The sequence below is a fragment of the Parasteatoda tepidariorum genome, chromosome 1 (genome assembly GCF_982258835.1).
Source record: "Parasteatoda tepidariorum strain Cologne lab strain chromosome 1, Ptep-v5.0, whole genome shotgun sequence".
Classification (NCBI taxonomy): Eukaryota; Metazoa; Arthropoda; class Arachnida; order Araneae; family Theridiidae; genus Parasteatoda; species Parasteatoda tepidariorum.
Genome location: NC_141755.1, coordinates 119787301 through 119811045, shown reverse-complemented (window position 1 = coordinate 119811045; position 23745 = coordinate 119787301). Strand labels below are relative to the sequence as shown.

General features: G+C 27.2%; 1 protein-coding gene, 1 long non-coding RNA gene and 1 pseudogene across 5 annotated transcripts in view; 2 read left to right on the top strand and 1 right to left on the bottom strand.

The window, feature by feature from the left end:
* LOC147816800 (uncharacterized) overlaps window positions 1-2110 on the top strand; it is a 32701-nt gene extending 30591 nt beyond the window's left edge. The window contains exon 5 of the long non-coding RNA XR_015429152.1: window positions 1580-2110. This is a non-coding gene — a long non-coding RNA (uncharacterized LOC147816800). The remainder of the gene's footprint in view (window positions 1-1579) is intronic.
* LOC122273361 (neurofibromin-like) lies at window positions 704-10120 on the bottom strand. 3 transcript variants are annotated; one of them, XM_087151499.1, is made up of 5 exons: window positions 9988-10120; window positions 6761-6932; window positions 5040-5176; window positions 3392-3684; window positions 704-823 (listed from the first exon to the last, which is right to left on the bottom strand). In XM_087151499.1, coding segments are annotated over exons 1-4 (420 nt in total). In that variant the 5' UTR covers window positions 9990-10120; the 3' UTR covers window positions 704-823; window positions 3392-3575. The 3 variants fall into 3 exon arrangements, with proteins under 3 accessions (XP_087007625.1, XP_087007618.1, XP_087007621.1); XM_087151492.1 differs by having other exon boundaries at window positions 9572-10100; XM_087151495.1 differs by having other exon boundaries at window positions 9650-10100.
* A 135-nt stretch (window positions 10121-10255) lies between these two features.
* LOC147816799 (coronin-6-like) overlaps window positions 10256-23745 on the top strand; it is a 21154-nt pseudogene continuing 7664 nt past the window's right edge. Inside the window, exons 1-2 of the transcript XR_015430263.1 lie at window positions 10256-10625; window positions 12661-12782. The product of XR_015430263.1 is annotated as a coronin-6-like (transcript). The remainder of the gene's footprint in view (window positions 10626-12660; window positions 12783-23745) is intronic.

Here is a 23745-nt window from a genome sequence, read left to right as displayed (position 1 = left end):
TTAACATATGTAACATCAGATCAATGTATTATCAATTATTTACACAAATATACATGTTTGGTAATATCCTTAAGTTAGTATGCAAGAAAAGTGCTAACTTACTTTTATCTTTCAGAATCAAAATAATGAAAAACTGTAACAGAGTAACAGGTTCAAGCAATCAAAAATATTTTTAAACACTTAAGTATCATAATTAAGCAGGGTTGGAAAGTTTTTGACAATTAAAGATTTTATCTTGTTTTAACCATCATTTCAAAAAAGAAAAAAAAAATATAATAATAATAATAAAAATCGAAGCAAAAATCAACACAGTAATGGAAAAATCTCATTTTGAAAAAGGGAAAATTAAGCACTTTTTAAAAACACAAAATGAAAAAAGCACCAAGGGCTTTTAAAAAATGAAAATCTAAAATAGCACTTTTAAATTTTAGCACTTTTAAACTTTTAAGCACTTTTTAAAAACACTATGCACTCTGTATAAAAAAAAACTAAATAATTTAGTGTTTTCAAATTATCCTTTAAAGTTTGACAGTTAACAATAGAAGTCAATTAATTACTAAAATAAATGCTTGAAACTATAAGTTTAGCAATGAAGCAAATTTGAGTTGCTCACCATTTGAGGATTCATGACAACACTAGCTAAAGCCATTGCAATAGGCATTTCTCCCTTATCACCAATCATTGTAACAGGCTAAACTAACTGTTCATATCTATCTGCTAACACAGTTTCTGCAAGCATGTCAAATTCAGTTCCTTGCTGTAAAATTTTGGTCAGAACTTCCATGAAGATCCATTCTTTGAAGATCCTTATGGTACCCTAAGCCTAAAAATATAAATCAATTTAATAAAATTGAAAGTAAAACAATTATTTTTGATAAAACATTAATGAGCATTAGGTTCATTATCATAAAGAATTACTTAATTTTTAGATCAACATTGGGATTAATAACTTGTCTAAAACTATCCCTCTGGTCCACCATGAAAATTTATTGCCATACAAAGTATAATGTTTTGCAAAGCATTTGTGTAAAGATTTTCTTAGAACAAGATGGCATCATTTAAAAAAAAGAATAGAATTGGAAATATTCAAAATTCAACAGGTTACATAGCGGAGAACATTATATGATATGCTTGAAATTCCTCAAAATTCAACTAAATATATAATTCAAAGTTAGGGATTACACACAGTTAAGGAGACATTAAGTAGCAATAATAAAGAGGTAAAAAGGAATCTGAACTCCTTTCCAAGTTACTGATTTGGGAAGGTATCTAGTAAGTTTCGAAGCAATAGACTTTTATTTGGTTACACCTGTTTGAAAAATTAAGACAATTACTTATGCCATACAATGTTGTACATGATTGATGTTTTACATCAACATATTTTATTTCACTTCAGTTTAACTTATGAGTCAAATTTTTGTGTTAAACAGATTTCATTTATTTCCTAATTTGATAAACTAAAAGATCTGTAAAAAAAATCTAAACCATTCTAAAATACAGAGTACACTTTAATAATTTATAACTCTAATTTGTATTTTAATTTGCAGTTTTAAAGAATTTATTGTTCAATTTTTAACAGGATACCACCTTAAGAAAGGATAACTGAGATGTCAGCTTCTGGAAGTGAAAGAAAGAACAGGCTGTGGCAAATAAACTACCTACTATCTTTTTTTCTTTACTTTCCCCTATTTTGATGAAAAAGAAGTTGACCTGGTGTATGTACAAAAATAGAGCAAGTTTTTAAATGAGAGCACAAAGAGTATATTTAAATCAAAATTCAACCATGAGCTTAAAAAGATGCTATACCGCGAGGCTCCATGAAAGATTTGAATGCTCTAGCCAGTTAGAAAGTGATTGAAATTTTAATTCAAGATTTGCCCCTCACACACGAGAGTGGGCAAATACGAACACGGGAATTACTTTGAGTTAAAAAAATGGCTTGACTTTAAAAACAGGCATTTTGACCATTAAAATAAATAAATAAATTGAAGATTAACAAACACATACATATGAACACAACATGAAATATTATATTCAATACTTTGATTGATACACAATTGCACAAAGTGAAGAACCAGTCTCTATCTTATGTAACGGCTTGAAGCCCACTCCACTTCAGATCTACGAATATCAGATTATCTGGGAAGTAAAGGCGGTCAGTGCACAATATTGACCACATTAGCTTTACCCGAATTGAGCAATCTGGTCGTTGCAAGAGAGCTTTACTTTCTCCGATTAATTATGATTCTTCCATTTTTACTTTCTTATATTAATTTGAAGCAACATTTTTTGAATAAACTTTACAAAATATACTAAATCATACAAATATGGGCTAAATTTTAAGAGCTAAGAAAGACAAACATACTAATAGAATGCACGAGTCCACTATCAACATTAGCACTTATAAGATTTGACATAGCTTGAATAGTGCATGTTCAGAGCTCATTAAGTCTGGATACATTAACTCTATGTTTAACTTCTTTATCTTCTGTTGAATCACCACACTCATTTAGTAAATTCATAAATAAGGAGAAATATTTGAAAGAAAATAGATATTAAATATGGAGATTTTTCAGAATTTTTTTATTACACCCATATTTACTACTTTAAAAATATAAAATTGAGTAGAGAGAAATTGTTAAAAAAAAAAAACGTACAAGAAGCAACAAGGTTCAGGTAAACAAAATGACTATGAAAAGTATTGTAAATAGATAAGGTAAAAGTATATAAAAATAACTTAAAATTTTTACAATACATTATTAAAGTGTGTACACACTTTGCAAAAGAAAAATTTATATAGTTATTTCAACATTTTAGCAGAACTAGGGAAATAATCACTGTCAATCAATTTAAGTAATCATGAACAAATTTTGAAATTAGTTCTAAAAGCACAATTCATTTAAAAAACAAAGGTTACTTTGGATTTAACTGCATTTCATAAATTTTTTTCTAACAGCAGGAACCAAACTCTTGTTTTTAGACACGGCTAACGCCGAAACTGTTGCTTGCTTAACGTTACCAGACGGCCATCTATGAACCTAAGTTACAGAGGAGAGCAACATTACCCACTCCACATCACACTGCCACAGATTCATAGGTTGGGTCATATTCAGACAACACACACAGAGAGAAACATCCATGCCCTGAGCATTCACTCAAACCCACAACAATTGGCTTTGCAGTCAGGTGCAGTTTTTTCAACCACCCTGACAGTTCAACTACCAGGCTGGCCAATACATTAATAAAAAAGGTACCAAGAAAAGGAAACTGGGCTTTTAGGTACCTCACATTTAAATTAATTCATTTACTGAGAATTTTTGGTATTTTACTAAAATTCCCTATTCTGTGGTTACTCTGAAAGATAAATAGGTAAAAAGTGAATACGACTTACTTCAAGAATAGATTTAGCTTCCATCAAATCACTCTCCTCTGGCTGTAGTGGTGAAGTGGCTTAATGCACGCTTGGTCAAGATCCCTCGTTAAAGTTGTGACATCTCCAGAATTAGGGGGAGCCAGTTGATGACTGTTGCCCATCACCCAATCAGTAAGGTATTCCACGAGTTTATTGCTAAACTTCATTTCTTGACCAAATCATCTAGCCTAACCATCATGGCTTCAACCAGCTGGCAAAGCTTTGTCTTAATTTGAATAGCATGTACAGTGGTATCCAAGTGGCGGACGTACCTAAAATAAATTAAGACATGAGAAAAGTAATTAAGAAAATTACGAAGATATAACGCACATCTCGATGTATAAATCGACCCCTTATTTTTGATTACAAAATAGCACATTTCTGGTATATAAAATATAAAATTTTTTAAAATAAATAAAAACAAAAAATTAGACCTACAAAATTCTTTTAAAGTTTAATTCACATTGTTATTTCTGGAAATGACATATTTGCTAACAAATAAAGATGCATATCATTATTGAATTCGACACAGAAGATGTTCTCGAATTTTTAAATTTGTAACTTTATGGTATGTTTAAAAAGTTTTCCTTGTGAAATAATCTCGAATATTTTGAAATACCCTTGTACAACTTATGAAAACTAAATTATCTAAATTTTTTTAAATATAATTTAGTGTTCTAAAAAAACCTTAAGATATAACGAAATATGATGAAAAAAAACATACATTTAATTCTATATATTAAAAAATAGTTTTTGAAAGTGGTAAATGGATAGAGTTATTCATATCTATCTTTGCTTATAAGGCACTGATATTTCCTGATCAACAAATGTCTGACTTCATTACGGGTGTATAAGTCAATCCACTGATTTATTTGAATTTAAAATTCTAACAAAACATCTATAATTCATATTTCAAACTTTGTTTTATGAAAATTAAATAATATAGAAGCAATTTGCGTATTTAAGTGCAACAAAGATTCGTAATTCTTAGATGCAGATGGGACACTGGTGTCCCTTTTATATTTCTTTCTCCTGATGCAAGTCTAATTGCAAGCAAAAAAATATTTTTGTATTTTGTAATTTAAAAAAAAAAAAACAGTATAATAGTTTTACGAAAAAATCTGTAAAAACAATCTGTCAGATTATCAGAATTATATTTGTAATAAAATATAAAATCCAAAAAATAAGTAGTCGGGAAAAAAAAATTTTTTTTCATTTATATTTAAAAATTTATCAATATTTGCCTTTGAATATTAAAGAAATTTCAATAATGATTAACTGTTTCGATTAGATCTAAATAACTGCAAAAAAGTGCAAATGCGAAAATTTTTGTTTTGAAGATTTTACCTTTAACGCAGAAAAAGATGAAGATGTTCTATGTTGTATTTTCTAATCATCAATTATTAAAATGCTAAATATAATAATTACAGAATATATAATAATTACAAATTAATACAAAATAAAGAAAAAAAGTGCAAAAAATATGTTTCATAAAAATTCTGGATCAAAGGGTTAAGGCAATTAATAAGAAGCACCATGAAACTTGCTCTAAAAGTGAAAATTCCATTTTTCAAAAATATATTGATTTGATTAGTAATCCCTGCAAAAATTAAAAAAAAGCAGTTACCTTACAATAGCTAACATCATGCCTCCTATGTTACTAACTCCCAAATGTTCTGCAGTATGATCAACTTTATTTTCTAACACACTTTTTAAGATGAAGATATGTTCAATAAATTGAGTATTAGGTTCTGTGACAATTACCTACAAAAAATATAGGTAAAACACAGTGAATATAATAATATAAAAAACTATTATTAACTAAAAGTAAATACTAAAATATAAGCTTGGTTACTAACACAATAGTTTTCTTTAAAAAGTCGTGCATACTAAATAAATCTAAAGAATTTTAACTTAGCAAAATACATCTTAATTATAATAAAATTATTAAAATATAATAAAGGGAAATTATTTTCCAACTTAAAATAAATATATAATATAAGAAAAGAATATTGCTGCCAATATCAAACAAATCTTTTGACAAGAATGAATCTTTATGTATATTGGGGAAATCATTTAATATTTGCACTAAACATAAAAAAAAAGTTTTATAATTTATTAAAAAACCCAATTTATAAGCAGTTTTAGACGTAAAATTTTAAATAACAGGAGGAAATTTTCATAGCATAAGCAGAAAAGTTTTTTTTTTTTTTAAATATTTGTTCATTTTTAATAAGTTTGTCCTCCTTTGTAAGGGTTATTTACTGGGTAACTAGCATTTAATGAGCATCACTCTCCGATGTTAAGCACTTTTGCTCTTACTAGAATACTACTTTGTGCTTCAGTAGCTGCAGGGAAATTTATTATGAAATGGATGAGCTGTACTTTGATTGTTTACGAGGCCTTTATTAAAAGTAAAGATACAATTATGCTTTCTCACTTGATAAAAGTTTAATTGATTATAAGTACATTACAAATAACTTATTAGTACATGCCTTATTTTACGACATAGTTGCCACCATTCTCAAAGCATTTGTTAAGTCTGGGTACAATTTTCTGTATTCCACAATCATAGAACTTTGCTGCCTGCTGTTGGAACCAATAACTTTTGCTGCATGTTGTTGGAACCATGAATTCAACTTAAGTTATAATTTCATTATCGCTGTGAAAATTTTGCCCTGCAAAATATGTTTTTCCAGTAAAGAAATAATTGCTGGGCTGGAAAGCTGGATACAAGACACAGGATGTATGATGGATGACCTGAAATTTTCCATTTGAAACTCTTGCACAGTGTGAGAACGAGTGTTGTCATACAACAATGTCATCAAGCCCCTGCGCTTGTTTTGAATAGTACGCCTTTTGCTTACATGAACTATTACCTATATATTAACTATAAACTTATTACCATACGTAACCTTTTGAATGACGAAAACTTATTATGGAATACACTTTACACCTGGCGGTATTCTAAACTGATGCAGATATTATAAAAACGTGCTGCTGAAACAAAGCTTAACATAAAAATAATGAATAACCTCAAGGAAAAAGTTAAACCTTCAAGGTTATAGTTCGCATTGTCCATGGACTCACAGAGACTTCTCTTTCGGTGTTAACGGTGAAGTATATGTACTTCCTGAAAACACCCCACAATTAACGATTTTAGCTTTATGTTACTTTTTTGAGGCTTCTTAAATATATACACTTTTTATAAGTCCTCAGCATTTACTTAACTAAGGTTATCAAGTTTCAAAATTTTCTACAATGAATCTGACATTATCAGATATAATTGACTTTTAAAGACTGATTTTATTTATTAATTATATAGAGAAATAAAAGTAAACAACTTACTTGACCCTGCAAATCAAAAAACTTTTCGACAATAGCTTTTATTTGATCAAAAAGAATCGGATATAATGTGGGACTCATTTCATGAGCAACAAGTTCCTTAACATGTTTTTGAATTTGAGTACCAAATTTTTCATTGTGGCACACTAACAAATGTAACAACTGTCCATCAAACCTGTAAATTAAAATTTCATCACATAGAACAAGTTCATTATTTGTATTTTTAATTTTACAATTATTATAATATTTGTTTTTCAATTCAATAAATGCATTTTAATAACACGAAACAAGCTCTTACTTGATTTAATTATTCTCATTTTATTTTCACAAAAGAAATTCTTAGTTGAGTACTAAAAAATACAAAATTTGATCAACAGATTTGTAAATTTAATTTCACACTTGAACTAATGTATAGAGTGATTTATAAAAGATGGACAAAACGTGGAAGGAAGTTTGGGCACATCATAAGAATTTTCCAGCAACTCATGACCAGAAATGTCACCCTATATTGAGGGGTCCATTTATGATAGGGTATGCTGTAGGGTATGTCACCTCCCCAATAAAAATTGATTGTTTTTGTGCACATAAAATACTCTTTTATTCATCTAAATTATCTTAATTTTATATAATTTTTTCATTTTCTATAAAAATACACCAAAAATAGCTGTTTTATCATAATTTAATGATCAAAACCAACTAGGCAACCTCGGCCAGATAGTTACCGAATCATTAACTTATTGATGATTTATCTTGCAAGCATTTAATGGTTTGGTGACCAAAACATATTTGGTGAGCTTGACAAGATAGTCACCAAATCATTAAATTATGACAAAATATCATTTCAGGACCTATTTGGATCTATTTTTTAATAATAATAACTAAAAAAAGGCAAAAAATTAATCTAAAATTAAGATAATTTAGGTGAACAAAAGTCCTATTTTGAATGCACATTAACAGCCAGTTTGTGAAGTGGAGGTAAATCAAAGGCATAGGATGTTATTTCTTATTTCTGGTTATAGGTAGCAATGCAATTTTTATAATGTGTCTTAACTTCCCCCCATGTTTTCCCCATTTTTCATGAATTTCCACGTAGATTTAGAATTTATATTATTGCTGATTTTTCAGACATTAGAAAATAGTTTTATTGAAGAAACATATTTAAAATGAATGCATTTTAAAAGTTTATATTTAAAATAAGCTTATTACTACACACTAAAAAACCCTAAATTTGCAAAAAAAGGAACAATAAATGAAAAAAAGCTTTATAATAACAGTAATTAAAATTATAGGTATAACCAAAACTGCTATACCCTGCATCTTCATATTTATAGATTTTAAATTTAAAAAACAGAGTAAAGAAAGAGTTGAAACAATAAAATAGCTGAAAAAAATGCAAAAGCAAATTATTTTTTTTCTATAGAATTATATTCTAAAGAAACTTTTCTTGCTTATCTGAAAGGAAAGAAATACTCCTGATTTTTCTGTTCTCATTTCAGAGTGAAAAATTTTTTTTAAATCACAGAAGAGTTTAATAGATAATTCCCTCAAGAAATGATGTTTTTTCTTTCATTTTTTTTGAAAAAACACCATAATTTTTAAAGAACATGATAAAATAATTTTATATTCTAATAAAATATGCCTGAGTGGTGATTTTGTTAGGAGTTCAGATATTTGGAACAGGATGAAATTAGGGGGGGGGGATTCCATTTTAAAAATGAGATTTTTTGGAAGTGGTGCAAGTGGCAAAACATGGTTTTGGAACAAGAAAAAAGCAATTTTGGAGCAGCAAAACAAAGATTTGGAGTATACTTAATAAAAAAGAATTAAAACAAGAATTCTTTGTTCATTAATAACATATCTTATTTAATGAGTATATTTCAAAAAGTAATTCTTTTTCATTATCAAAATATGAGAAAATTTGTATAGTATAAAAATAATTAAAGGTATGCTTAATGGCAATCTCTGTGCATGTTTTTTTTTTCAATAAAAGAAAACTAACAAAAAATGATTAATTGATAAACAAGTAGAAAGCTTTTATCAATAATTTTAACTAAAAATTATAAGAAAATAAACTTTAAAAAATGCATTTTTAAAAAATAAAAATATTTAAATTACTTAAAAAAATAATATCCCCCTCCTACCTGCCCCAAAAAGATACTTATATTATAGAAATTTGACCAGTTGAGAATAATCCAAACAAAGTAATTGTTTGTAAAAGTAATCTGAATTTAACCTATAAACACATAATTTTACCAATGTAATTATAATTTAGACAATGAATTAATTCTTTTTTCAAAATAGAATCTAAATGAAAAGACATAGTTTCTAAAGAAGGGTGTCTTATTTTTCTAAAAAGAACAAAGAGGGTACATTTATTGGGATCAAAGGGAGGGTAGTGCAGGTCGCCACTGAAGAAACAGTTAATATGCAATATTTTTTTTCCCGAAGTTTAAATATAATCACTGTGTTAACTTCATTTCACTTTTTTATCGTTTTATGTTCAGTTTTATACATTATATTTTTATCCCTCATAGGAAAATATTCTGTGAATAAATAATCAAGCATACAGGTTCACGTGAAAGTAATTTACAAATTATGTGTCTCATTATGGTGATTTGTAAATAACTCATCAGAGTCTGCATTGAGATGCTTCCTGAATCCTGCTAAGTTAAGTATTACATGCTATTACGTTTTTTTCCGAATCATGCATCACGATTCTAATTCAAGTGATTTACAATTCACACACTGAGATTTGTGCTAGAAGGATTTAAAATTTGCCTATCGAAAATAGCATTAAAGGGATTTCAAAATTACTGTTTGCAATTTTCATTGAAGTAATTTATGATTCTCCTTTTGTATTTAATGATTACTAGATTATGCATTATTTTTTACATAACAATCATTACTAAATAACTGTGTTGTGTTTTGCATTAAAGTGATCAAAGAATCATGTGACAGAGTTTGCATTTTGGTGATTTATTAATCACTCATTGCTATTTATGACTTGTTACTTTGTGCCATTTTTCAAACTTTATCATTTGCTATTCATATGTGCTTTGATTTATGGAACATAAGTTCCTTTTTATACGTTGCTACATGCGATTGACAGCCGAAGAGGTTAAAATCAGAGCTTGTTTTGTAGGCATCCGACGAGTTCTCTCAACCATTCGCATAGTAGTTGCACCAGCTATTCGAGACATTTTGATAGATAATGGATATTAAATAATCACATTCACCAGAAAATTTCAATTTTAGGAAAAAATCAGTTCTTCAAGAGAGAACATTTTTACAACGGTCGACGAAACTACGAATTTAGCATTAACTGTTTGTTTTGATTATTAGTGCTTACTTCTGCCCGTTATAGGGCCTTGCTTTTGCAAAGCATTCGAAAGGGCTGGAAAATAGATCCCTGAGAAAAAGAAATAAAAAGCTGTTGGCAACACCACACCTTCTGCTTTAGCAAAGTAAGCTGTAAGCTCATTGTACACATAAACATAAAAATTTATTAACAAAGTAAGCTGTAAGCTTTTGATATACTGTAAGCTATTAAATATCAGAGAGATTAAATGTCTTTAGATGCTTATATGAAATAATAATATTTCTTCATTATTTTTGCTTTCTTTTTAATTATTTTAAGTACGTTTGTTAAATTTTAGAGCAAGAAAAAAAATTGTCATTATTTATGTAAATTTTTGGCTTATATTTTTAAGGATTTATTAAGGGGTCTATTAAATATCAGGGAGAATAAATGTCATACGGGTTTAAAGTCTAAACTCTGCTCTTGATGGTGTATAGTGGCTAGGATGTGAAAGAGCAACTGTCCTGAGCATCCAGCCAAAACGAGCACTCAACATATCAATGGAACACAGTAAAGCTTTATATCAATTAGCAATTAGTTTTAGATAATTACAATTGTAGAATAATTATCTTATTATAGAATTAAATGTTTTAAAAGACAAATATCTGTTAATGTTTAACATTTAATCAACGAAAAAACAGAACCAATATTGTGGTGGGGGATTTGTCCTTCCAAACAAGCCTGGTCTCGGGTCACTCCGAGCAGTAGGAGAGGTAGGACGTGTCTTCACGCAAAGTCTTTTTTTCGATCGTGTCACGGCGTGTTCCCTGGAACAGTGGTACGCGGTAAAGTTTTGTGTGCGACTTGGGAAGAATGCGACGAAAACTCATTACATGCTTCAAGACAACTTTAAGGAGGAATACATTTCAAGATCTCAGTGTGGAAGGAGGTTCGGGAGAAGGTCGCCGACGAGCCTTGTCCTGGACGCCCAATAACAGCTCGATCTAATGAAAACGTCCAGCATGTGCGTGAAGTTTTGAAGTCAGATAATCGGTTAAGCATTCAGGCAATCGCTAACACCCTGAACTAGTCAAAATGTGTGGTACATGTGATTGCAAATGCGAAAGGTCTGTGAGAAGCTTGTGCCAAAGGTGTTGACGGAGGAGCAAAAAGAAGTTCGAGTTTTGTACAGTGAAGAATTGCTGGAATTGAGCTGGTGCCTCAGCCTCCCTATAGCCCTGACTAGGCGCAGTGTGACTTTTTTTTGTTGCTCCCCCGACTGAAGGGAAAGCACTGGGAGTCGGTGGAGAACATCCAAGCTCATGTTACAAGGTTCCTGAGAGGCATTCCTGTCAATGAGTTTCAGGGTGCCTTCCAGACGTGGCAGAATCGTCTCCGCGAGTGTATTGATGCACAAGGGAACTATTTTGAAGAATTTTAACCATTTGTACCCATAGGATCAATAAATCTATTTTTCCAAAAAAATTCGCATTACTTTCCGAATGCACCCTGAATGCTTCAATTTACGGAACATACGTTGCATTTCAATTTGCAAATCATATGTTGTACATAATTTACGTGATCTGTAAGACTTGCTTTATGTTTCATGTCATTTTATTTACAGGCAACATATCACAATTTATGTATGCATGCTTTAAAAAACCAGGCATAGTGAATTATTATACTGTAAAAATTTAAGCAATCACGTTTTGAAATTTATGATCTATTTTAAGGAAACTATAGTTTTGTAAATCTTAAGTTTGTTATCTGTCAAAACTACAAGGAATTTTATTATGTCCAAAATACTTTACTGATATTCTAAGGTATTGTGTTTTTAAAATTAAAACAGACATGCTAAATATTAGTTTTCAAATTCTAATATGCTTCATAAATTTTTAATGAAAAGTCCTACTGGTTCCAGTCTTTAAAAGTTTGTGTGTTTGCTGATGTCAATTAGAGATTTTTTGCTAATCTTCAAACTTAATTAAACCACATTGCATGTGAACAACAGATATTAAAAAATTGCTAAAACATTTAAACAATGTAGAATTGATACAATTAATATATGCTTCAATGTTATAAAATCTTGTTGACATGTATTTTAGCATACTGTTACTGAGTAGGTCCTTCAAAGTCATTGAAAAATCCTAACAGGATTGTAATTTTTTTTATTTATTTTGAAAATTGAATGGGAGTGAATTTGTTTGTGGTAAATTTTGAAATTGAGTAAATTTTGAAAATTGAGATTTTCAATGAATTCTGTATTGAAACATTCATTGTTTGAGCGAAAGAATTAAGCTAGTGTTTTTCATAACCTCATTTCTATTGAACATTTGCATAAAAATAAGTGATAAAAAATGTATTTTCTTATATATTTAATTTATTATTTTTATTGATTCTTTTTAAAAATGCACATTTTTATAATATTTTAGATATTTTTAAAAATTTGATCTATAGGTTTTGCTTCTGTAATCAATTTGAATCATGCATGTGTATTTGGTGTTTTGTAACATTTAAGAAATTGGTTTTTTGGCATTTGTGTCAGTCATGTTCTCTTTGTTTTATTTCATGTCTCATTTTTAATTAAATATTTTTTGACTTTCAGGTCTCTAATCCAAGTACTGCTAATGATAAAAAAATCTCACTGGCCACATTGATGTCTTCTTTGTTGAATTTGGATATAATATAAAGGTTGGATGCTATGCGATTCATCCTTTACTATTAGAGGTAAGCTGAAGGATAAATTGAATTAATAATAAATGTTTACTTTTGCTGAATGTTACTTTTTTCATTAATGTGTTAGTTTATCGTAATTAGTATTTTTTCAATTTTTGTAAAACATATTAAATATTAACAATTACTGCAAAATGCATCAAATTGAATTGATTCATTCAGTTAATTGGAACTTATTGCTTTAACTTTAATTCACTTATAATTGAGACTGATTTTTCACTTTCATAAATCTCTTTTAGCTTCATAATTTCTTAAATTCATAATTAATTGTTCAATTTGGACATGATGGATAAATTATTATGTTTTTTTACTTGACTGAAAATCCCATCTTAGTATAACTTCCAAAATGTTTTTTTTCTTCTTTTTACATTTTATTTTAATTATAGGTACTATTTTAAATTTTATACTTCATTGAGAATTCAACTTTGCTTATTTTCAGGGCCCGATTAAGACCTCTTGAGGCCCTAAGCACTAAAAATAATTTGGTGCCCCTAATAATTTGGTGCTTGCAATTAAATATATGTTCACTATTAAATTGCAAGTTAATTCAAAATATAAAAACAAGATTTTATAAAAGAAAATATTTATTTAAATTAAAACAAAAAAATTAAAATAATGTAAAAAAATTATTCATAATTGCTAATTACAAGTTTTGTGAAAACATTTTCCATTCAAAATGAAATTAAGAAAATTTTTAAAAAATAAACACACTGGCACTTAAAACTATTTAGATTCACACAGTGTGTTCTATAATAGCTAACTGATGATATATATTCCGAAATTCTTTGTATAAAATAAAGTGGGGAACTATGTTTTGAAGTCATAAATTAATACTAATACTTATATGGAAAAAATCTAATGAAACATTATAGAGATTATGCATGGCATTATCTAACGTTAGAAAAAATATTTCGTAAAAAAATGTAAAAGTATCAGGTAAAGTATTTATTTTGGTTTACACTATGTATATCTAAATTTTCCTACTATTTTTTGTCGCAAAGTCTTTGGTAATATCTTGGAAGTTAATATGTCGCAATAAATCAACTTCTATACACAACTAGTACATATCTAGTCTTCCGTGTTGCATTGTTGTTCTTAAGGGATTTTTAATATATTTTAACTGTGAAAAAATGAACGCTCAACTGTACAATTTAAAAATTATTAAACCAACTGTTATTTATTAAACCAACAATTATCTTGAACAAATCTAATAATCTACTTTGCCGACTAAAATTTTATGTACTAAATATTTTACATATTCTTTTCGACATTTAAAGGCAAATTGATAAAACAAATCGAAATAAAATTTGTGTATTGTTACTTAAAATTTTATTTGAAATCAAATAACTATTTCAATTATAAAGTCATAGAATGAAATTTATTTCGATACAAAAATTTTATATTTGTTTTTATTTTATTTTTAAGTATTATTGTGTAATAGTTTTCTTATGTAAAAATAATATATATATAAAATTTTTAATAATTGTAATTTTATTTTTACATTACTAAAAGAAAACACAAATATTTTTAATTCTAAAAAGATAAAACTTGTTTGAAAAAAACGCGTTAAAAGGCAGCAGAAATTTCAAAAAAAGTAGCAATAAAGGAAACGAAGGATATAAAAATAAAAATATGACCACCAAAGCCGACGTCTTCAGGGGGTACCGGCCCCGGTCGCCATAAAACAAAATTATTTCTAATTGAGGGAGAAGCAAATACCTAAATGAACTCCCTCAGTGCCCCGATGGTTTTGTATAGAAGTCCAGGAAAAAACATGAAATACAAATAACAAATTTTGAAAAGAAACTGGAACAAAATCATCAGAAAAATAAAAACTCACTTAACCAGGTCAAACATCGATTTCACAAGCAAGCTGAATGAAAAGGAAACACTAAAAACTAAAGAAAACAATGCCCTCTACTACAATGGGCAGATGGAGAATAAAATGAAAGAAGTCAAGAGAAAGAAATACGTAACAAATTAATAGAATGCTTAACTGGGGCTGCTCAGTTAAGACTTGAATTGCGCCCTGTTGAACGAAAAAAACATGAAAACCTAGAATTCTTCAATCATTTTCTTAATTAAAAAATAAACATTACAAAAATTAAAAGGAAAATCATTATTACTCAAATTATTTAAAAAATTATTCACAGCTTCCCGAAAACATTCAACATTATTGCAAATATTTTTGATCGTAACCAATTGTGAAAAAACTAAATTTTTAAATACTTTATTACACAAATTAGTTTTAAAGTTGCAGAAAAAATAACTTTAAATTTAAAAACTTTTCTTTTATCAAAGACACCATTTTTAATAAAACTGTTAACAATATCAATTTTAAAATCTAAATATTCAACATTAAAGCAATTCTCATTAGTTTTCTTCAAGACCAAATCTCCAGGATAAATACTATAAATAAAATTATAATTATCACAATTAAACAAAATCAAATCATCAATATATCTAAAAACTTTAAATTCATTATGCTCAAGAAATTTAGATTAAAAAAATGTAAAAAAATATTGGCAAAAGCCCCAGAAAAGGAATTACCTTGTGGAATTCCAATAATTTGTTTATAAAAATCTAAACCATTAAAATGTAATTTTCTCATTAAATAAATACCTATCATAAATGCCGTCACAAATCTCAATAATCCTTCCATGTAGTATACTTGTATACAAATTTTCGAAATCAAAAGTATTAAGGCTGGAAATATTATTATTATTAATAAAATCCAAAACTTCAACATTACTTTTTATAACAATATTTTTCTCTTTTTTAATTTTAAGCAAAATAATTTTTGGAAAACTAAAAAACCTTTTACTAATATCAGAATTATAACTATTAGTACCACACGCTATAAATCTAAATTTAATCGGATTTTTATTAAATTTACAATTGGAAATAAATATGGAAATGTAATCTCTTTAACCTAAATTTTAATTTTTTACTAAATGCAATAATTCGTTTTTCAATAACTTTTTTATCTTCTTTTAATTTTAAATAAGTATTACTTGTATTATATTCTCCAAAAATCAATTTTTTAAAAAAATATTTACACATAATACAAAAATTATTTGAAGCTTTATCCACAACAGTAACAATAAATTTATCCTTAAGATTTTTAATTTTCCTAGATAAATCATAACCTATATAAGTACCACTAGGAAATGAACTAAAATGTAATGTAGTAATGTTTTCTACCAATGTAAATGTTTTCTAAATCAAGTCTATTATCTAAATTTTCCATAAAATCTAAAATAAAAAGAGTAACATTTACAAAATCATGAAATTGATAATGTAAAATTTCATAATCAGTGGAACAATTACTATTATTAAAAATATTTATAGCAGACCTGTGGGAATTAATCCGTTTATGAAATTCAAGACCTTCTGACCAACATAACACAAATTACAACAATTGCACTGAATTAAATAAATAATATTAAAACTTTTACAAAAAAATACCTTAGAATGGCTGTCAATCTGAGAACTATCAGCCAAAGGACAAGTTTTGCATTTTTTACTTCTACACTTTTTAACCATTTTAAATTTTTTTATATTTTTAAATTTATTTAAATTTGATGTTGAAGTTTTGGATTTTATTAATAATAATGATATTTTTCCAGCATTAATACTTTTGATTTCGAAAATTTGTATACAAGTATACCACATGGAAGGATTATTGAGATTTGTGATGGCATTTATGATAGGTATTTATTTAATGAGAAAATTGATAAGTCTAATTGGTTGGATTTATGTAAGTTTAATCTTTTTGAGAATGTTCTTTTTAAGGGTTTAGATTTTTATAAACAAATTATTCGAATTCCACAAGGTAATTCCTTTTCTGGGTCTTTTGTCAATATTTTTTTGCATTTTTTTAATCTAAATTTCTTGAGCATAATGAATTTAAGGCTTTTAGATATATTGATGATTTGATTTTGTTTAATTGTGATAATTATAATTTTATTTATAGTATTTATCCTGGAGATTTGGTCTTGAAGAAAATTAATGAGAATTGCTTTAATGTTGAATATTTAGATTTTAAAATTGATATTGTTACCAGTTTTATTAAAATTGGTGTCTTTGATAAAAGAAAAGCATATAAATTTAAAGTTATTTTTTTCTGCAACTTTAAAACTAATTTATGTAATAAAATAATTAAAAATTTAGTTTTTTCACAGGGTTTTATTGAAAAAACACTGGGAAAATTGGGTTTTATTTGAAAAAACTCGGGGAAAATTGGGTTTTTTCATTTAGTGCCTATAAACTACTTACTGTGAAAATATTTTTATTTATTAAATAGTGATGTATGAGCTTAAAAATAGAAATAAATCAAAAAAAGTTTATATAAAATATATATATTAAATATATATATTAAATATATATATTAAATATATATATTAAAATTAAAATAAGTTTATAGAATGCACTATCACTAATACATGTTTGAATCTTTATTCTTAAATACATAACATTTCACAATTTTTAACTGAAGCACTATAAAATATAAATGCAACAGTAATATAAAAGGAACAAGTTTATTAATCTTTTTGTTTTCGTTTGTTGCTTATGTGTATATATCTATTACTTATTACAAATTTATAATCAGTAAAAACTAAAATTTCATCTGACTTTTACTTTAATAAAATTAAACTGGAATAAATCTTTAACGGTCTTCCATGTTTTTATAATACGATTAATAGAAAGTGAAATTAAAATTACGTATAATTATAAAGAGTATCAGTTACTTGTCCCATTTTTCAAATATTTAACCTTAGAAGAAAGACTGCATTTTTAGATAAATTTCAACTTTATAATTTCAAAAAACAAATTAATCTCAAAATTACAAAAAAGCATATTTAAAAAACTTATTTTTTTAAAACCAAAAAATAAAACTTTGAATTTGTTAATTGTTGTTTAATATATCACCTAATAGAAAATGTTTTTTCATTTGTTTTCAATATTTTTAAACATGATTAAAAGAAACGAAATAAATTATATTCAAATAAAATCTTAAAAATAATATTTAAAAAATCTTAAAAGTAATATTTTAATTTTTAACTGTTTTCTTAATGGTGATAAACTTTCTCCAAATAGTTAAAAATTGTCAGCAGATGTTAAGAGTTAACTTAAAAAAAGATCCTTTTTTTAATTTATTATTATTATCATACAGCAGATTCAAAGTGTCTACATTTCTCTCTTAGGTGGTGATACACTTTTAGGAGTTTTGTAGCTTTATCTATTCCTAATCTATTTCATAGTTTACTCTACACCAAACTGAAAGTTGAAAAGTGTCTTTTGATAGAGACAGAGACTGCTGGTGCTGAGTGTAAAGAAAAAAGAATTGCCAGAAATTTTGTGCAAATGTGGCATTTTTTTCGCCATAATTTACCACTATTTTTTGATAAAAACTGTAGAATAACGGTGTTAAGCATCATTGATTTTGGAAAGTATTCAGGATTCGTAATTTTGAATGCCATAACATCTGGCAGAAATTCTGGATGATGCTCAGAAAGACAGTTTTCTGCTAACAAATGAGGTGACTGAACAGCCTGATGGAATCTTTTTACGAAATGTTTATGGGGTTCCACTCCATCACATGATAGTAATTTAATTCATAACAGCTTCTGAAATTGAAATGTTTTCTGATTGAAGCTTTTTTAAAGCTTCAGAAACAATTGATATCTGTTTTTCCAAATTGATAGTTTATTGGTTAAGCCCAACATTATTTAATATTTTTGACATATTATTATTAGATTCATTTTGATGCTCAAAGGCAATCTCTTGATATTTATGATAATTGTTGGCAAAAGTTTTTACGCAGTCACAATATGAACCCCACCTAGTATCATTTGGTAAAAGGAGCATCAAGCAGTTTTTTTTCATTTGCCCATCCATGTGCTTGATGCACATTTCTAAAATATTTGTTAACTTCCAAGCAGTGTCCAATGATAGTGTCAGGAGATAATTCTTTTTCAACCAAATTTTAAAAAAACAATTTGTGAAAAAGCCCACCAAATGGGTTTTTTCAAGGTGGGCCCACCCAATAAAACCTGGGCGGGTTTTTTCAAAGTTGACTTACTTGGCGAACCCTGGTCATATTGCTTTTTACTAGTTCAACTTTTTTTATTAGAGCAACTTCTTTTAGTTTTTCTTTAATATCCATAAATTGGTAAGATCTGGGAAATTGGTAATAACTGGCTACGGTGGTATTGTAATTTTGAATTTTGTGTTAAGAAAGATCTTAAAATATTTTAATGTATAATGTGAGGCTAGTTGGAAAATAAGATCATCTTCATTTGTTCTCATGCAATTCCATACTGTTGTATAAATGCTTATCCAAACTCAAATGCCTTGATTTCCATAAGAGGCACGAAACATACAGTGCCGCTCAAAAGTATCAGTACACCTAGAAACTTATAAAAAAAATGGCAAAATTCAAAGTGTCATAACTTCTTTAAAAATGATCAAAAATGCTTCTGCTTTATCTCATTTTGAAGCTTAAAATATCTACTTTTATGTACTCTAATTGTTTTTAATTAATATATTTTGCAACTATGTATAATTACACTCTAAACAATCATAGAAAATTGTATTAATTTTTTGTGAAGTTTGACGCGATGTACGGGCACAAAGGGGTTAGATATTGTTAATTTTTATTATACCATTGAAAAATTTGGACTTTTAGCTTTCATTTAAAAAAATATTTCCAAAAAAACGTGTTTTTTTGACGAAGTTATTGTCAAATAAAAAAAAAGTTTTTTTTAGAATTTAATGATTTTTCAGCAATTATAATGAATTTTAGTGTAATTATAATATGATATGAAAATTTTTTAATTAAAATAAATTAAAATTTAATATTTCTCGATAATATTATTTCATAATTTATTATAACAATTTTAACTTTTTTTTTTGGAAAATATAATAATGAAATAAGAATCAACGTTTACAATTTAATATTTTAAAATTTATTTTTTCGTATTTTTCTCAGAAAAAATTTGAAAACAAAAATGTATGTACATTGTACGTTGTATGTACATGTATGTACATTGTACGTTGATTCTTATTTCACCATTATATTTTCCAAAAAAAAAGTTAAAATTTTTATAATAAATTATGAAATAATATTATCGAGAAATATTAAATTTTAATTTATTTTAATTAAAAAATTTTCATATCATATTATAATTACACTAAAATTCATTATAATTGCTGAAAAATCATTAAATTCTGAAAAAAAAACTTTTTTTTTATTTGACAATAACTTTGTCAAAAAACATGTTTTTTTGGAATTTATTATTAGGAGTTAGGAGTTTAGTTATTAGCCTCAAACATGAAAGTTAAAATTTTAAATACCACAAAATTTAAAAATCCATAGAAAAATTACCTAATCTGCAGTGCGCAAATCAATCAACAAAGCACCCTGAATAATATTTGATCTAATGATGGGATTTTCACGTTCTAGGACTCAATCTTAATGGTTTGGGTGGATGACCTCAAATATGGTAATTAATTTGTGCAAATGATATTTTGAGTTAAGAAATCAGACACAAAAACATACTTTCTCTGAACAAACGCACCCTTTTCCTGATGAATTCGAATTGCTGACTGCCAAAATGAAGGAGAAATATGATGATAAAAACTTGGATCCTTAATGTTAATTTTACTTTTTGCATATTTCTCCATATGACCAGAAATTTTTGTGCAAATTAAAAAAATTCTTGGACACAATTATAAAATCGGTTTAGACACAGATAATTCCATGCAAAAAATAAATTTTAGTGAGTATTTATTATTTTTTATTGTTTTACTTAATAGTAAAAAAACTCTTGTGTAAGGTATATAGTTATTTACATTATTTTAAAGAATGTAATCTTAAAGGGCAAAGTACAACAATTGAGTGATATCGGTCCAATGGTTTCTGAGAAATCATCTTTTGAAAACTTTGTATAGTTAAAATTCGATTTCTCAGGAACCATTGGACCAATTTCGCTCAAATATTGTAATTTGTAATGCAAAAATACATTCTTAAAAACGATGTAAAAAATTGTATGTCTTATTGTTAAAATTTTTTTCGATTATCATTAAATTAAATAACAAAAACTAATAAATACTCACTAAGTATTATTATTTAAATGGACTTATCTATTGCTAAAATTGTGAACTAAAAGTTGTTCTGTCCATGTTATATTTATTATGCAAAGTTATATTTTGCATGGAATCTTAATAAAAAAAAAATTTATAATTATAAGCAAAAACTTTTCAATTCGCTTAAAAAGTTCTCAGACTGAAGGTGAAATACACAAATGGTAAAATTAACATTAAGGGGTTCAAACTTTGGACGTGTCTCTTGACTAGACTATTGGGACTATATTTTCCAGAATGCCGCTAGATCCTATATTCTAGAGTTCTGAAATTCAAAACCCTAAAAAAAAAAAAAATGTTTATTCAGAGAAAATACATTTACGCGTGTGACTTAAAATATTGTCTGCACTAATTAATCCGCATATTTGAGGTCACCCTCTTGAACCATTAAGAGTGAGTCCTAAAAGGTGAAGATCCGATCATATTAAATCAAAAGCTATTCAGGGTTGTCCTTTTATTTTGCACACTATACATAAAGAAATTTAGTTAAAATCTTTCATGTAAAAATTAACTAAAATGAGTCATAAAATAAGGAAGAAGATAAAAAGTTTGCTACAACTTCAAAGAGAAAGAGTTTGCTTTTCATCTCTACAAAAGTTAAGGATTAATATCTCATAAAATGTATAAATTAATTTAGTGTAAATAATTTAGTTGAATTCTGAATAGATAATTGTTGGCTGACCACCAAAAATTCAAGAAATTAATTGTTTAAGCTCACTCAGTGGCACGATAGCCCATAGAGGGCCAAGGCCTACTGTGCCCATCTCAGTTTTCTTGACCTTGGACTCTGGGGCGCAGGAGCAGATGTTCCGGTCAGGTGGTCAGCCGAACGCCGAACACCCAGTGTTTAGTTCCCAAGCATGCTTGGTACTCATTTATCGACCCACTGAAGGATCGAGCCCAGGACCTGTGACATAAGGAATAAGGTTGACATAAGAAAAGGTACTATGATTATGCATACCTTTTGTATAGCAATGAAATAACATCAAAAATGTTTTTTTTTTTTTTTAAATTTTTTTTTTCAAAATTGGAAATAGCATATAAAATAAATATAGGATTTTTTTTTAGTTTTCTTTTTATACTTTTTATAGTGCGCAGCTTAGCAGTAAAAAATCAAAGACTGTATGTAACATAAGCAGAAAAATTTATTGAAATAAGGAAAGTAAAATTTTCTGCATTACTTCGGTCAAATATCAATAAATTAAAGGTCATAACAACTTTTTATTTTCTAGACAAATTAAATTTAAAAATTTTTTTAAAAGAAAATTATTTTTAAGAAAACTAACATTAAGATATGTTATCTGTGATTTTAATTTATATGTGGTAATTGTTATTGAATTTTACTTTCCGTGACCTTTAGTCATAAATTTTATCCATTACTTCGATTATTTTACTTGTTAAGTTCGCAGAATTGTCGTGTACTTTATTTAAGTTCATTTATGTTTTATTTTTAATTCCAGCTTACTTTTATTCTTATTTTTTGTTTTAAGTTTATTTAAGCTCTTATTTTAAGTTTTTTTTTTCGCAGTAGAAGTTTAGACTTTAATAGAATTGCAGAAAATATAGTGACAAATCTTCTCTACATTTCGCATTTCTCTAACTTCTGCAATACACTTTTAGTACTATACGCCCATTTTTTTTAGATCACCTTTCACAGTATTTTTGACCATGAACAGAAAAGAAATCGTACCCTTTAGATGAAACTGTATGATAACTCGTATGGAAACTAGTATGATAACTAGTATGATAAGAATTGTCTAGATTATATTTACATCACAATAAGGGTTTGTTTATCGCTTTGCGTACCCCCATTTCAAATTGAACTTCTGAAAACTATTTTAATAACTTAACAAAAACATCATGTAATCATCTACTTTAGATTTCAGACAATCAATCGATGTATATTTTAGTACGAATGTCAGTACTGTAATACTTACATTGGTTGTTTCCGCCCATCTGGATTAAACAACTTTTAAATTCATGAAATATTAGGGAGATCTGAAAGTAATGTCATTTCGATGCACTTGATATTTGTTACCAAGATTTTATTTTTAATCAAAAATGTATTCACCCTCGTTATCAACAACCCTTCAATTCCGGATTGTAAAAAAAGGGATTTTTAAGACTATCGAATATTCAATGTGCCGAAGCGTCATTACTTTCCAGGTTTCCTGAATATTTACAAACATGATAATTACAACACAACTCGAGCTTACACCCTTGAGTTTACACACACTTTTATTTGGATTTCGAATGATATTATAGAAAAAATTGTACTTTGAATCAAATTAATGATGAATTTAAATAAAAATAAAACATCTTTTTGAAAGAAAAAAAATCTTGTTTGCAATTAAAGTATATAAAATGTGCAATGATTTTAATATTTTATTTTAGTTACTGGAATTTTCACAACGATTACTTAAATATTTTAAATATAATCAGTTATACTTTTAAAAAAAATCGTTTTCGTTAAAATGTATATCTAAATGTATGTATATTTAAAATGTATTTGAGTGGAATAAAATATTTACATTTATTTTGTGGACTTGAAAAAAATATTTAGTTTATCATGTTGAGGCTATAGCTTTTTTTTCCTTCTTTTTCTTTGTAAAAGAGTTTCCAAAAACACTCTTAATCTTGCAGGGTGAGAGTTTTTTATTGGTAGACAAATAATTGTCTGAAAAACTTATTTTTAAAAATTATTTTGGCAATCATTCCATGTTCAGAAAGATCTTTTGCAGTTAAGAAATAAAAAATCAGGCAGACATGTATGCACTATTGAAAAGCAGCAATTATTGAAAAGATCACT